Source organism: Peromyscus californicus, unplaced genomic scaffold (genome assembly GCF_007827085.1).
Source record: "Peromyscus californicus insignis strain IS unplaced genomic scaffold, ASM782708v3 Scaffold_11__1_contigs__length_118956290, whole genome shotgun sequence".
Classification (NCBI taxonomy): Eukaryota; Metazoa; Chordata; class Mammalia; order Rodentia; family Cricetidae; genus Peromyscus; species Peromyscus californicus.
The window spans coordinates 17,109,386-17,124,702 of NW_026294402.1; the positions used below are offsets into that span (position 1 = coordinate 17,109,386).

Below are 15,317 nucleotides of genomic sequence, written 5' to 3' on the forward strand. Positions count from 1 at the left end.
CGGCCTGCGCGGCGGCGGCGGCGGCGGCCTGGGCCCGGGTGCGGCGGTGGCGGTGGCGGTGGCGGCGGTGGCGGCGGGGCCTGGAGCCGGACCTAAGATGGCAGCGGCGGCAGCGACGGCCGTGGGGCCGGGTGCGGGGAGCGCGGGGGTGGCGGGCCCGGGCGGCGCGGGGCCCTGCGCGACAGTGTCGGTGTTCCCCGGCGCCCGCCTCCTCACTATCGGCGACGCGAACGGCGAGATCCAGCGGCACGCGGAGCAGCAGGCGCTGCGCCTCGAGGTGCGCGCTGGACCAGACGCGGCGGGCATCGCCCTCTACAGTCGTGAGTGCTGGGGACACCCTGGGGACGGCGGCGCACGAGGCCGGCAGCGCGGGCGCCGGGGGAGGGGGTGGGCGGGGGGGGGGGGGATCGAGCCGAGCCAGTGCACGCGGCTCTCAGCCCGCCGGCGAGATGGCAAAGAAGGCGTGCGCGGGGACCGAGGAGCCCGAAGAGGGGCGCGGGAAACAGTCGGGGGCCTGAGATTTGCGGGGGGAGGGGGCGCGTGGCAGGAAGTGGGGCCCCGAGGATTCAGGGGGGGGATGATGCAGAAGGGACTGGAGAGGGAACGATTGAGAGGGCTCTCGCGCGGGTGTGGTTTGTGGATCTCATCTCAGGGGACATCCTCTACACACTCACACGGACATTTGAAAAGTGGCTTTCAGTGTGGAGCACCAGGAAGACTGGGTGCCGCCCTTGTGGAGGAGGACTTGGGATTCGGGATCCCACCACCACCACTAACACACACACACACACACACACACACACACACACCTCGATTGGTAAACTTTAGAACTGGGGACAGAGATAAAGATTCCCACCCCCATCCCCCATGGAAACGTGGAAGAGGGGAAGGCCGGTTTGCTGATGGCCGGCTTTGGAAGTCAAGAGGTAACACCACCTCCGTCGCCACGCGCCTCCTGTCTCCTTTTTTAAGGACGTGAGAAGCTGGTGACATTATCAGAAGCTGCTTCAAAAACTGACATTTCAGAGGGGGAAATAAAGGGGGGAAAAATCAGTGTGTTTGCGAAGGGCAAACCCCTCCCCCCAAGCTTTGTGGTTCCACCTTTCATTCTTTCTCTTGTTACTCTTTCTTCTGGCCGATTCCTCACTGGCATTTTGCTATTCTGTTTCATGGTCTTTGTCTCCCAGGGTTTCGTTCACGGATGCTCTTAAGGGGCCACCAAGGAGGACCGGATTGGTTTTGGCCTGTGGGAATTCCCCCCCCCCCCCCCCCCCCCCCCGTCCTTGGTAATGGAGTGTTGGGAAGAGAAATGTGTGTAGCAGTTGTTCACTTCTGCTTCTCCTCTCTGCCTTGACTTTGAAAACACAGGAGAAAGGAGTGTGTCTGGTGCCCAAAAGTGGGGCACATTTGGGGGCTTGGGCAGAGTTGGGATCTCCTTGACCATTCGGGGAAAGGGGAATTTCACAGATTTGGAATTTAGGACTGGTAAGGAAGCGAAGCCCTGCAGGACCCCAGACCTCTAAGCGAGCCGGAGGTACCAGGGCCTACCCTGGAAAGTGTTCTGGGAAGTTGGATGTGGTAGTGCCAGTCTGTGGGCCCAACACTTGGTAAGCTGAAGTAGGACTGAAAGCTTGAGTATAGCTTGGGTGATGTGGGCAGATCCTGCCTCAGTTACCAAGACAGAGTTCTGGGTGGCTTGGGTTGTGAACTTGACAAAAACACTTTATTTATAGAATTTATTATATTTACATAATTGTTAGTTCCCAGTTTCTTCTGTTCTGAGACAACCATCTTATTCCAGGAGAATCTTGACAGTTTGTGGTCTTGTTTTGTTGTAGTTATCTAAGTTGCTGCGGACTCAGCATGGGTGAGGATATGGGTTCTGTTCCCAGCAGTGAAATAAAAATACGAAAGATGATCATGGACTAGGGATAGAGCTCAGGTAGAACATTTGCCTGGTAAGTTTGAGGCCTCAGGTTAGATTCCCCAGTACCACCAAAGCCCCAAAAAACAATCCTGAAGTGCCAGGTGTGGTGATGTGGACCTGTATCCCAGCATTTGGGATACCGAAGCAGGAGAAACTCAGTGTTTTGTTTTTGAGACAGGGTCCTTCTGTGTAGTCCTGGCTGTCCTGTAGCTAGTTATATAGGCCAGGCTGGCCTCACAGAGATCCTCCTTCTTTTTTTTTTTTTTTTTTTTTTTTTTTTTGGTTTTTCGAGACAGGGTTTCTCTGTGTAGCTTTGCGCCTTTCCTGGAACTCACTTGGTAGTCCAGGCTGGCCTCGAACTCACAGAGATCCGCCTGGCTCTGCCTCCCGAGTGCTGGGATTAAAGGCGTGCGCCACCACCGCCCGGCTGAGATCCTCCTTCTTCTGCCTCCTAAGTGCTGGGATTAAAGGCATGTGCTACCATGCCTGGCTGTAGGAGGAGCTCAGTTTAAGAGCAGCCTGGCTACAAAATGAGGTCTTGTCTTCAGAAAGGCAAGTGGTTATACATACACCTGTAACCTGAGCGCATGTGAGGTGGATGAAACAGCGGAAGTTCAAGCCAGCCTGTGCTCCTTGAGAGTCTCTGATTCTCTTCTTCCCACAAATCATGACAGTGTTGAAAGTTATACAGAAATACATATACACACACATATATGCACATCTATGTGTGCATATGTATATGTAAAATGATGTTGAGGAAAAAGTCATATGTTTCTCAAAATCCTCAGTCCCAGATATATTCTTGGAGCCAGAAAGAATTTTCAACCTCAAAGCCAGTGGTTCTCAACCTTCCTCATGCTATGACTCTTTAATACACTTCCTTATGTTGTAGTGACCCCCAACCATAAAATTATTTTGTTGCTACTTCCTAACTGTAATTTTGCTGCTGTTAGGAATCATAATGTAAAAATCTGGTATGTGCCGGGCGGTGGTGGCGTACACCTTTAATCCTAGCACTCGGGAGGCAGAGGCAGGTGGATCTCTGTGAGTTCGAGGCCAGCCTGGTCTACAGAGCGAGATCCAGGAAAGGCACCAAAACTACGCAGAGAAACTTTGTCTTGAAAAGCAACAACAACAAAATCTGATATGTGACCCTCAAAGGGATCGTGACTGCTCTAGGCTAAAATGACATTGGGGTGGTGTGAAGATTTCACCCCATTTTTATTACATATATTTATTTATTTGTGTTTGTGTGTGGGCATATCATGTCACAGTGAGAATGTGGAGATCAGAGGACAACTTGCAGGAGTTGGTTCACTCTTTCCACCCTCTGGGTCCTGGGAATCAAACTCATCAGACTTGGTAGCAAGTGCCCTTACCCACTGAGCCATTTTTGAGATAATCCTGTGCTTTGCTAGCTGGCCTTGAACTTGCTGTGTGGTCTAAGGTGGCCTTGAACATCATGCTTCTTCTACTTCTTCCTGCTGGGATTATAGACTTGTACCCACCATTCCTGACTTTGGGGTGTGGTTAAATATGGGTTCTGAAGGCAAGTCAAAGCTGGGTGTGTAGATTTCCAATGGTCTCTAACAAATGACCACAAATTTGGTGGCTTAGAGCAGTAGAGGTATACTCTCTCATTTCCTGGCCACACTCTGAAATCAAGGTGTCGGCAAGGCCACTTTCCCTCTGGGCTGGAGAGAAGAAGATTCCCCTCTTGCAGGTTCCATTGGCTCCAGGCACTCCTTGACTTTCTGTAACCAAACTCTAAGCACCCCTTACTTCCTGTGGCTTCTCATTTGCCTCCGTGTACTTGTTTTCCTAATTTTGTTTTTGTTTTGTTTTGAGATGGTCTCGTGTAGAGACTTCTTGGGGCCTCAATGCTTTGGTCAAGCTGAAGGACACTGACCTTGTTCATTATGAGCCTGCATGCTTCCAGCCAACTTGTGTCTGCAGACCCCAGGATATGAATTTGTACATAGGCTGTAAGGAGGGTTTGTCAGAGTACCAGAGGGAATTTTCTTTTAAAGTTTTTGGAGTCAGGGTTTCTCTGTGTAATAGCCCTGGCTGTCCTGGATCTCGCTCTGTAGACCAGGCTGGCCTCAAACTCCCAGAGATTCTTCCACCTCTGTCTCCCAAGTGCTGGAATTAAAGGCATATGCCACCACCGCCCGCCACAGTGCTTCAAATGTGTAGAGATCTCTGTGGGTCCTCTAAGGGCCCTGAACTAAACTCTGGAGTCTGACAGGTGCTGGTCAGTCCTATAGCCTTTAGTTAGCCTTATGACCTGTCTGTGCCTGCTTCTGTGCAGCAACACTTCTCTGCCCATGGCCCGGTGTCCCTCTGGTGGGCTGAAGGGCTTGAAGAAGAGAAGGGTCTCTAGAGCAGGGGATTTGTAGCAAGTATTTGTCAACAGTATTTTTAAAATTATATGTTCTTTGGTAATTTCACATATGAATACAATGTATTTAGATCACATCCACACCCAACAACATTTTTACAGATGTTATTTTTATATTATTGTTACTAATATTTTGAGACAAAGTCTTATGTTGCTAAAGCTGACTTCAAATACACAATGTAGCTGATGACCTTCAACTCCAGATCCTCTTGCCCCCAATCTCTCCAGGGCTGGGAGTACAGACATGCAGCACCATGCTGGTTTATGCTGTGCTGAGGATGGAACCTTGTGTATAGTAGGCAGACATTCTGCCTGCAGAGCCTCAGCCCCAGCCATCAGGGTAGCATAGGAAGAGCTGGTTTTCTAGGATGCCCCTTAGTTTTGTACCCCATGATGGGAGAGCGATTCTTGGGCCTCTGTTTCTGGGCAGCTGTGCCCTTCATTGGGAAGTGTGGCAGCTAGCTCCAGAAGGTCCCTTTCTGGTCCCCCTACAGAGTGGTTATCCGTCCCAACTCTCCTAGTCATTTGAAGTCACTCTGGCTGTTATCCATGGGGATTGGCCACATGGCAGGCAGCTACTGTAACCAGGCCACTCTCCCTGGCATGGGCTTTCCCCGGTCTTGAGGAAGTGTTGGCATGGCCTCTACAGAAATACAGGCTGCCACCCCTGGAAGGAAGCTGCTTCTCAGAAAAGCCTAGCCTGGGCTGGCTAGGAGGAGAGCAGAGTTGACTTTCAGTTGCTCAGCCTGGCACCATCTCATCTGGAGATGCCCAGGTCATTTTTCTGTCTTAGTCAGCAAGAATGAGTTTGGATGATGTCCTGCTTGCTCCTTAACCCCTTAGGAAGATGCTTTGCCTATCTGATAAGGAAGGGCTGATCTCATTTTGGTGAGAGGACATCCAGTGTGGAAAGGCTGGACGAAACCCCTCTATCGGGGTTGGGCTGTACTCAGATAGTGGAGTGTCTGCCTAACATGCATAAAACGGTCTTGCATAACCCCTATATCAACCAGGCATGCTGCTATACACCTGTAATCCCAGCACTGGGGAGGCTGAGGCAGGAGGATCTGGAGTTCAAGGCCTGCCTAGGTTACATAGTGAGTTCCAGGTCAGACTTGTGATACAGCCTGACTGAAGTCATAGAACCAGAGGCCGTTGTGACTCCCCTTTACCATCTCCTGAGCATCTGTTATGAACCTGGGTTTGGTCTGCCACATGATCAAGAGAAAATGAAAAGTTAGCAATACCAGGAAGATGATCTTCTGTCACCTGCATTGCTTATGGCTGTTGTCATTTATTTTGTACTTACTTTATACCAGGCTCTACATGAGCTCCTGTTGTCCAACTCAAGTGCTTGACCTTGGGATCTGTCAGGGAAAGAACAGCATAAACCGCTGCCTGTTGGCAAAATGGAGCCTATGGCCTATTTTTATTTTTATACAGTCGGATCTAAAAACAGTTTACAATTTGTAGGGGTTGGAAGAAAAATCACCAGTCCACAAAGAATACTTAACCGTCTTGTCCTATAAAACCTGTAGTATTTACTTGTGGGTCCTTAACAGCAAAAACTTGTAAACCCTGGGATGAAAGAATGAGGCAAGCTGGGCAGTGGTGGCGCACGCCTTTAATCCTAGCACTCAGGAGGCACAGGCAGGCAGATCTCTAAGTTTGAGGTCAGCCTGGTCTACAGAGTTCCAAGACAGCCAGGGTTACACGGAGAAAGAAAGAAAGAAAGAGAGAGAGAAGAAAGAAAGAAAGGAAGGAAGGAAGGAAGGAAGGAAGGAAGGAAGGAAGGAAGGAAGGAAAGAAAGAAAGAAAGAAAGAAAGAAAGAAAGAAAGAAAGAAAGAAAGAAAGAAAGAAAGAAAGAAAGGGACGGGGAGCGAGGCAGCACTGGGCTAGGCTCCGTCCTAGAACCACAGAAACACGTCTGTGCAAGCCCAGTAAATGGACCAGACGTTTAAAGTCAGCCTTGGCTACATGTTGAATTCAAGGCCAGCCTATGCTACCTGAGACCCTGTTTCAAAAACCAGTGGGAAATGTGACCTCAGCCAGGCTTGGGACAACCCAGAAATCCTGTGAGTCAGGCCTTAAAATAAGGGTACACTTTCTGGGTGGCATGGGCCCATTGGCCTATAGATGATGGCCTTCTGTGTGTGTCACTACTGGTCTTTAAAAAGCCTGGTGAGACTGGCTGGGACTCACGTCTGGAATCCTAGTGCTGAGACAGGAAGATTGCCTGAAATTGGAAGCCAGCCTGGGGTATATAGTGAGTTCTTGGCCAGCCTGGACTACAGTGAGAAACTGTCTCAAAAAAAAAATTTTTTTTAAGATTTATTTATTTATTTATTATGTATACAATGTTCTGCCTGCATGTATGCCTACAGGCCAGAAGAGGGCACCAGCTCTCATTATAGATGGTTGTGAGCCACCATGTGGTTGCTGGGAATTGAACTCAGGACCTCTGGAAGAGCAGCCAGTGCTCTTAACCTCTGAGCTATCTCTCCAGCCCATGTCTCAAAAATTTTTGATGGTGGGTAATGGTGAAATTTCTGGGGAAATGGCTCAGTGGTTAAGAACACTTGTTGCTCTTCCAGGGGACCCAGGTTTGATTCCTAGCACCTACATATAATGGCTTATAACCATTTGTAATTCCAGTTCCAGAGGAGCCAGCACCCCTTTCTGATTGTGGGCACATACAGTACACACACACACACATACATACATACATACATACATACATACATACATACACACACGTAGGCAAAACACTCATACACATAAATAAGTAGATCTAAAAAAAATGGAAAGCCCTGTGAAGTTGGGAATTGTGGTCCTGTTTTGCTGGTGGCCAAACAGGTCGCGTGCTGGTGATCTGACACCCTCTTCTTACCTCCACGGGCAAAAGTGCACATACATACATGTACATACCTAGTACACATGTATACATGCTGGCAAAACATCATACACATAAATAAATGTAAAAAGGATTTTTTACTAAAGACTTTAGATACAAATTTGTTATTGAACCACCAAATGGACTGACTCATGTAGTTTAGATAAGAGCAAATCAAGGCTGGTGAGGTGGCTTGGTGGATAAGGTGTCTGCTGCCAAGCCTGATGAAGTGAGTGAATCCTGGGACTCCCACAAGTTGTCTTCTGACCTCCACACATGAACCCTGGCACATGGTAGTATGTCCACCCATAAGTAAGACATCTTTAGGTTTTTGTTTTTGTTTTTTTTTTAACTTTATGAATGTTTTGTCTGCAAATATATGTATATGCTCCGCATCAGTGCCTGGTACTGGTAGAGGTCAGAAGAGGGTATCAGATCCCCTGTAATTATAGGAGGTTGTGAGTCATCATGTGGGTGTTGGGACTTGAACCCAGGTCTTTTGCAAGAGCAGTCAGTACTCTCCAACACCCCTCCCCCATATTGATTGATTGATTGATTGATTGATGGGAAGATTCACATCAAAATCTGACTTTGCTTCTGAGCAGCTGTCCTGGATGTCAGCCCTCGCCTACAAGCCTTGTGTCCTCTGAGGTGTGATGCGCCCCCCCAAGTTGCTCTGATTTGGTACCTCCCATAGAGCAGCTCTTTGAACTCAGGTGTCCTTCCTTCGAGTGGATGATGTTTCCTCATTAGGCCCAGCCCTTCCCTTTAGGTAGGTGAGTTTGAGCTCCCTGACAATAGCCATGGTCTCCAGGTTCCAACCCTCCAGTCCTTACCCTCTTCACCCCTACCAGGTCATGCCCAGACCCAAAGCCCCTCAGCTAGTGGTTCTCAACCTTCCTAATGCTGAGCCCCTTTAATACAGCGCCTCATGTTGTGGTGAACCCAGTCATAAAGTTATTTTGTTGCTACTTCATAACTATAAATCTTGCTACTGTTATGAATCATAATGTAATATCTGAAATGTGCCCCCCCCAGGGTCGTGACCCACAAGTTGAGAACCAGTGCCCTCCCTGTGATTTGGACATGGAAGAGTAGATGGTGTAATTTGGTTTTCTTGTCATTGGACTGTGTCCTGTCACCTGACTTGTGTGTTTGCAGAATTTTCTGTGAGCTGCTATATGGGGTTTTTTATAATCTCTACATATCCAACTCAGTCAGTCACACATTTTTCTGAATAGATGCACTTGAGCTTGTCTGAGTATGTCATGGAGACAGTAGAGGATAATGTATGTCACCTATATCCTGTGCCTTAGATTCACTCCTGTCTCAGATCCTGGTGAGATTGTGAATGGCAAGCACTGAGCCTTGGGCTTCCCCATGGGTGCCTAGAGCAGGGGAACAGGCAGAGTGCTCTCACCAGGGTGTGATTCCACTGGGGGTCAGCTTGGCTTAGCAAATGGAAATGGCTCAGGAGACCATCTGTGGCAGCTACAGTTTCTGCTTAGAACATCCACTCTGTAACTGTGGTCTGCTGGAGAACCCGGGAAACAAGACCCTTAGGAAATGAGGTGAGTGGAAGGGCATGCCCAGCTGGGCTGGGTGGAGAGTTGAGGTTGGGAGGAACTTCAGACAGGTCAGCCCAGGACTCTGAACCTGACCTTCAGAGAGCCTCTCAAGATTTTGTATTTATTGCAGTGCTGGGGGCGGAGCTCAAGGCCTTGTACACACAGGTGTACGCAAGTGTTATACAGTGAGCTGCACTCCCAGCCCATGGGGCTCCACGACTGAACCCAGTTTGCTGAGGTGTGAGGTCAGTGGCTGTGACCCCAGACCATTCTGTGAGCTTCACTTGCCCTCCCACTTGTAGAGATGGATGACAGCTGCGCCTCTCAGGGCCGGTGTGGAGACAGGAATACATTTAAGAATTTGCCTGAGAGCCTGGTTCAGTCACATCCACATGGCTATAGCTGGCCTTGCTGTTACTGTGAGCTCCTGGCAGACCCTCCAGCAGGCTTTGAGAAGAATTCATAAATAAGGGCTGACCAGGCTTGAGTTGGGGCTCATACTTGGGGAAAGGGAGAAACTTAGAAAGGCAAGAGAGACCACCAGCCCCAGAAGCTACCATGGTGTCCCAGTGACCAGGCATGGGCTTCTGAGGGCAGGGTGATGGTGGTGTCTGTAGAGGTTTTCAGCCATATGGGTGTAGCCCATATTTAATTCATTGCCCCAAGGAGGACATGTACCTGAGTGAGCTGCTGTTCCTAGCACTTGCTTTCCACCAGCAGAAAATCACTGCTCTGTGCAGCTTGGAGATTTGAAGATATCTGAGGTCCTATTCTTACTAAATCAGTAATCACTTAAGCTTGCTTGTCCCAGCCTGGGGCTGGAGCTACTGAGTGATGGGATGCCTGCCTGGCATGCTGGGGTTCCTGGCTCCTGTTCCCAGCACTGCAACAAACAAGCAAATTGAACCTTGCTTGTTCACTCAGAGGATGGAGATCTGAGATTAGAGGGAGGCTGGTCATTGGGCCTCTGCTAGAGACGCCTTAAGGTTGCCTAGAGTTAGCCCATGGCACAGTGGAACTCAGTGCTCACTGTCAGGTCTTTCCTGGCCACTATATACTCAATATTTTTGACCGTGCTACCATTTCCTCTGCTGCAAAATGGGATTTGCACCTCTTCTCTAGAGGGCAAGCTGACAAGAATCAAGTATTAGGGTAGAGTGTGTCCAAGTGGCTTCATAGACCTGCATTGGGAGTGAGGTTCTAGGTTGAGCCTAGCCAAGGGCTGAGCAGGCAGGGCAGAAGCTTTTATTTTCAAAGTGACCTGCATGAAGAAATGGGGCGGAAGAAGGTTCAGATCCCTGCCCCTTTGTCCTCTCTCAGGGTGAAGGGCTGTCCTGGGCCTCAGACTCCTTGGATCTCAGTGTCTTGGTGGTGGGGAGGCCCAGCTGGCTGAAGGTGGCTTTGGCCAGGGTGGACATTGTTTCCAGACTCACAGTCCTGTAAAGTCACATCCAGCCTCCATCTCTAGTAGACTCTTGTCTTTGGAGGCAGAGAGGATGTAGACAAACACCCATCCCTGTGTGCCTGACAGGAACAGGGCCCGAGAGGTACTGAGGAGGGTGTCAGCTAAGGGCTAAGAGAAAGGCTAGCCTAGCTACAGAGCTGGGAGGTCAGGAGGGTGGAAGACAGCACGGTGGTCTGCTCCAGGCAGTACTGCCTCAGTTTTCTATCATGCTGGGGTTCCTGTCACAGCAGGCTAGGGAGTCGTGGCTGTCAAGTTACCCTCCCTCTCTCCTGACTTTGGGCCAGAAGCTGCTGAGGACCTGAGTGACAGTCATGACCTTGTGACCTTGGCTAAGTGAATGAGTTCTTAAGTCCTCCAATAATATGAAGGGCCTTTCAGAGCCTGGCTAGTCCAGTGAGTGAATAATGTTGATAAGCCCACCATGTGGCCCCAAGGGGATCTATGTCTATAGCAGCCAGCTGGCATTTGCCCTAGGATCTGCTTCTTTGTCAACTTTTTAAGAACTGCTTGGGTAGCTTCAGGATCCAAGGTCCTGGAAATAGCAAGATGGGTCTCTCAGCGCCCTTCCAGGCTTGCCCACCTAACACTGGCACCTGCCCTGAGCTTAGAAGCCAAGAGAGTTTTTTGTTTGTTTCATTAATTTTTATTTATTTATTTTTTCGGGACAGGGTTTCTCTGTGTAGTTTTGGTGCCTGTCCTGGATCTCGCTCTGTACACCAGGCTGGCCTCGAACTCACAGAGGTACACCTGTCCCTGCCTCCCGAGTGCTGGGATTAAAGGTGTGTACCACCACCGCCTGGCTTGTTTTTGTTGAGACAAGATTTCTCTTTGTGATTCTAGCTGTCCTTAAACTCAAAAGAGTTTCACCTGTCTTTGCCTTTCGATTACTGGGATCACCCAACGTTTTGCTTTTGAGATAGGGTCTCATTCAGCTTAGGCTGTCCTTGAACTAACTATGCAGCTAAGGATGACCTTGGATTGTGATTCTCCCACTTCTGCCTCTGCCTCCTGAGTACTGGAATGACAGGCGTGAGCCACCATGACAGTTCTTTGGGTGTTGGAGATAGACCCCAAGGCATCATGTGTGCTAGACAGGCACTCTACCAACTGAGCTACATCTCTGACTCATTGTGTGTGTGTGTGGTATGTGTATGCATGTGAATACACATGTGTGTGTAATCCAGGAGTTGACCCTGGGTGTCTTCTCTTTACTTACTTTCCACTTCAGTTACTGAGGCTGGTCTCTTCATTGTACCAGAGTTCACTGATTTCTCTAGTCTGGAAGCTCACCCCAGGGATCCCATCTCCACCTCCCAGGACTAGGATTACAGATGGGCTGTTGAGCCTATTCAGCGTTTACTTGGGGGTGTGGGCTCCTTAGTTCCTCCATGGCAAGTGCTTTATGCACTAACCATCTCCTCAGAGCCCCTATCCTCTTGATCCCCCCCCCCCCCCACACACACACACACACAGGGTTTCTCTGTGTAACAGTCCTGGCTGTCCTGGAACTCACTTTGTAGACCAGCACAGAAATTCATCTGCCTCTGCCTCCTGAGTGCTGGGATTAAAGATGCACGACACTACCATCCAACTCCACTTGAATTTTTTGAGACAGAGTCTCACTCTGTAGCCCATACTGACCTTGAACTTGTAGCAAGCAGTCCTGCTCAACTTGTTAGTATCACACGTGTGTGCCACAAAACCTTCCCCCCAAGAGCAGCTTCATGAAGGAAAATGAGACCAAGTTTCAGAGTAGCCTTAAGAGGCATGGCCTGGAGGTTCTGGGAGACCCTTCATGTCTTCTGTATGTTCATTGATATGTTCTTTCTTTTATTTCATGGCTGTTGATCAACACCATGAAGTTGCCTGGGCCTTGGGTATTGAATTTGGTGCATTTGACAGTTGTGAATATCCAGCACCCGTGTAACCTGCTGCCCAGGATCAGCCAGTGAGCCTGTCCCTACAGCAAGCTTGACTCTCTGCTCTGGAAGTCTTTGTTGGTGCAGGCTGCCCCTCCTTATCAGCCACCTGCTGCTAGTCCTCTGCTTCAAGGATGCCCATTCCTGGAAACAAGCACAGATAGTTTTTCTGGGCTATATTCTTTGCACTGAGCCTGAGAGTTCCCTCCCCTGCACCCATGTTTTTGTCTACCTCTTTAAAGTCATTCATTTTCCATATTTTGGCAAGATAGAACCAAGCTGTTTTCCTTCAATGCTATTGGCTGTTGCTTCAGCTAATTATGTTCCCCAAGGTGCGGTTCATTTTCATTGTGTGTATGCACGTGGCAGTACAGCATGATTTAGGTTCTAGAAACCCGCCCATTAGCACAGACTGGATGAGACTGAGGGATGCTGCCCACATGCCCGTAGTGGGTTAGTGCTAACAAAAAAAGGCATGCTCTTGTTATGGATGGAGGTTAATAAAGACAGATGCAGGGAGGCTTGGCATGGTGTCTCACGTCTTTAATCCCAGCACTCGGGAGGCAGAGTCAGGCAGATCTCTGTGAGTTTGGGGCCAGCTTGGTCTACAGAGCAAGATCCAGGACAGCCAGGGCGATTATACAGAGAAACCCTGTCTTGAACCTCCCACCCCAAATAAAAAGACAGATGAGGGTTGTCTTGCAGACCTAGGAGGAGCTGGAAAGGAAGATGGAGGGTCCTTCTGGACTTGTCAGGTGCCCTTGAGGGACACTTCCCTTCTCCACCCATAAGGATGTTGTTACTGAGTCTGGGTGGGTGATAGTAGACACGTGCTTGTGCCGCTCCTTATTGATGCAGCCATCATGCCTGGCTGGCCATGTGCTTCACTGAAATTCATTGCTTTTTTTTTTTTTAATTGTGTATGTATGGTGGTGCGTGCGTGCGTGCGTGCGTGCGTGCGTGCGTGTGTGTGTGTATGTGTGTGTGTGTGTGTAGGTAGGTCAGAGGACTACCTCAGGTGTTGGCCCCCACCATTCACCTATTTTGAGGCAGGGCCTCTTATTTGCAGTCACCCAAGGCTGGCTGGCTTGTAAGCTATTGGGGATTCTCCTGTCTCCACCTCCCATCTCTGTTGGGAGCACTGGGATAGCTTTACAGCTGGGTACATCTGTGTTCAGCCTTACATAAATTCTGAAGACTCAAACTGTTATGCCCAGATCGCGGGGACCCCCAAAAGATCACCACGGAGACCGAATCCCACATGTAAAAGCAAAGAGCCTTTATTTCAAGCTCCAGAACTTGGTCCCTCTGTCTGTCTGACACAGCAGTGAGAGCAGAGAGCCCTGAGCTCAGATGGAGCAGAGTTTTTATCATAGCAGAGGTTGGGGTGAGGGAATTTCCAGGGTCTAGGACCCTGATTGGCTGACAGTTGTCTAGGGGTATCTGTAAAACAAAAATAAGTGTGTGCTGGACTCAAGGACATCTGGCCACCTTATCTAATGGTTGGAATGTTTGGGATGTCAGGTACTTCCTCATCCCTGGCGGGGTGTGTGTGTGTGTGTGTGTGTGTGTGTGTGTGTGTGTGTGTGTGTGTGTGTCAGCTTAAGGCTTTTCCTGGATCTGAGTGTTGCCTGCCAGTAAACCTGTCACAGAAGCTGTGTCTAGGCCCCTAAGCCTGTCATGGCTGCTGTGTGGTCAAGCTATTTTGGGGCCCCTTCACACAAACCCAGGGCTTCACACTTGTATGGCTAGTGCTTTACCCACTGAAACAACTCCCTAGCCTCACTGACTCATGGTGTGTGTGTGTTCAAGTGTATGTACCCATGAACACATACAGAGGAGGAAGAACATCAAGAGATGTTCCTCTATTGCTCTCCATTATTTTTTGAAACAGGGTCAACTTGAAGCTTATGGATTCTGTCATGTGGCTAGTTGGTGAGCCCCTGGAATTCACCTATATCTACTTGCCAGTGTTGGGGTTATGGGCATTCATGGCTAGCTCTTATGTAGGCAATAGGGATTTGAATTCAGGTCCTCTTGCTTCATCAGCAAAGATTCTTACTTACTGAACCAATTTCCTCAGTCCCTATTGATTGCCTCTCACTATCTGAACACCCTTGAGGTTGGCATGTTCTCCCAAGGAGTCCCAGTAGACACAGCTCTCCCCTCCTTGCTTTTAAAAATGCAAAAGGTGAGTGACAGTTGTTTTGGTCCCACAGCCTGCATTTAGTCACCGGGGTCTACATCTCTCATGCTGCTCTCCTCCCTGCTTCCTTTGCTTCCTCAGGTTCTGGTGACACAAGTCACGTAGGTCTCCCCTGAGATCCCCATCCTAGTTCTGCATCACTGACTGGCCAGTGCAGACTATTCCAGAGTTCCTCAAGCAAGGCGCCTGTCTGGGCTGCACTGCTGTGGTCCACTGCCACTTCAAGCAACAATGGCTCCCTCTAGCCTACACAACATTTGGATCCATATCTGGAGAGGCAACATTTGAGCCTGGGTGGGATGTATCCCTTCTAACTGAAACATCTGTGCTCCTGGAGTCCTCAAGCGCTTAATGGAGGCCTCTCTGGCTGCCCTGCAGCCCCGGGACATCCTGTTTCTCTGAAACAGAGACTCTGGCCTGCCGCTGATGGCAGCTGCTCTTCCCCACCTGACTCACACCTCTGTGAGGTGGATTGTGTAGCTCCTGCCTCTGGCAGTTTCAGCTCTCAGCAGCGACCCCTGGGCTACACACTGAGGTCACTGAGGTCCTTCCCACTGCTCCTCCACTTGCTTCATCCCACCTCAGCCTTCCAGACCTCTTGATGTACCCTGTCCCCTAAAGACCTTGTGCTGTGATATAATTCCTGCCAAGTCTTACAGCTGCCACTAGGGCTACCTTATGCTAATGCAGGGAGTTGGCTCTGGGGGCTGTATTGAAATGGTTGAAAACCCAACAGTAGAGCCCCTGCCTTGAACCCCTAGTGAGGAACTGGGCACGGCTTGGCAGTAGAGCAGCTTGCCCAGCCAGCATGCACAAAACCTTATGCACCATCCACACATTCCCTCCCAAAAGATTACAAGTGGTATGTGAAACTGATTCCTGTGTCAGCCCTTTGGCTCTAAGGGCCTTCCAGGTAAGCTAGGTTTAGGGGTCACCA

General features: G+C 49.5%; 1 protein-coding gene across 3 annotated transcripts in view; it reads left to right on the plus strand.

Annotated features, from left to right (window-relative positions):
* The first annotated feature begins 85 nt into the window (after window positions 1-85).
* Window positions 86-15,317, plus strand: part of Carm1 (coactivator associated arginine methyltransferase 1) — a 50,317-nt gene continuing 35,085 nt past the window's right edge. For all 3 annotated transcript variants that reach the window (XM_052754200.1, XM_052754210.1, XM_052754218.1), the window contains exon 1: window positions 86-320. In XM_052754200.1, the coding sequence (XP_052610160.1) occupies window positions 98-320 (223 nt within the window). In that variant the 5' untranslated portion in view covers window positions 86-97. The remainder of the gene's footprint in view (window positions 321-15,317) is intronic.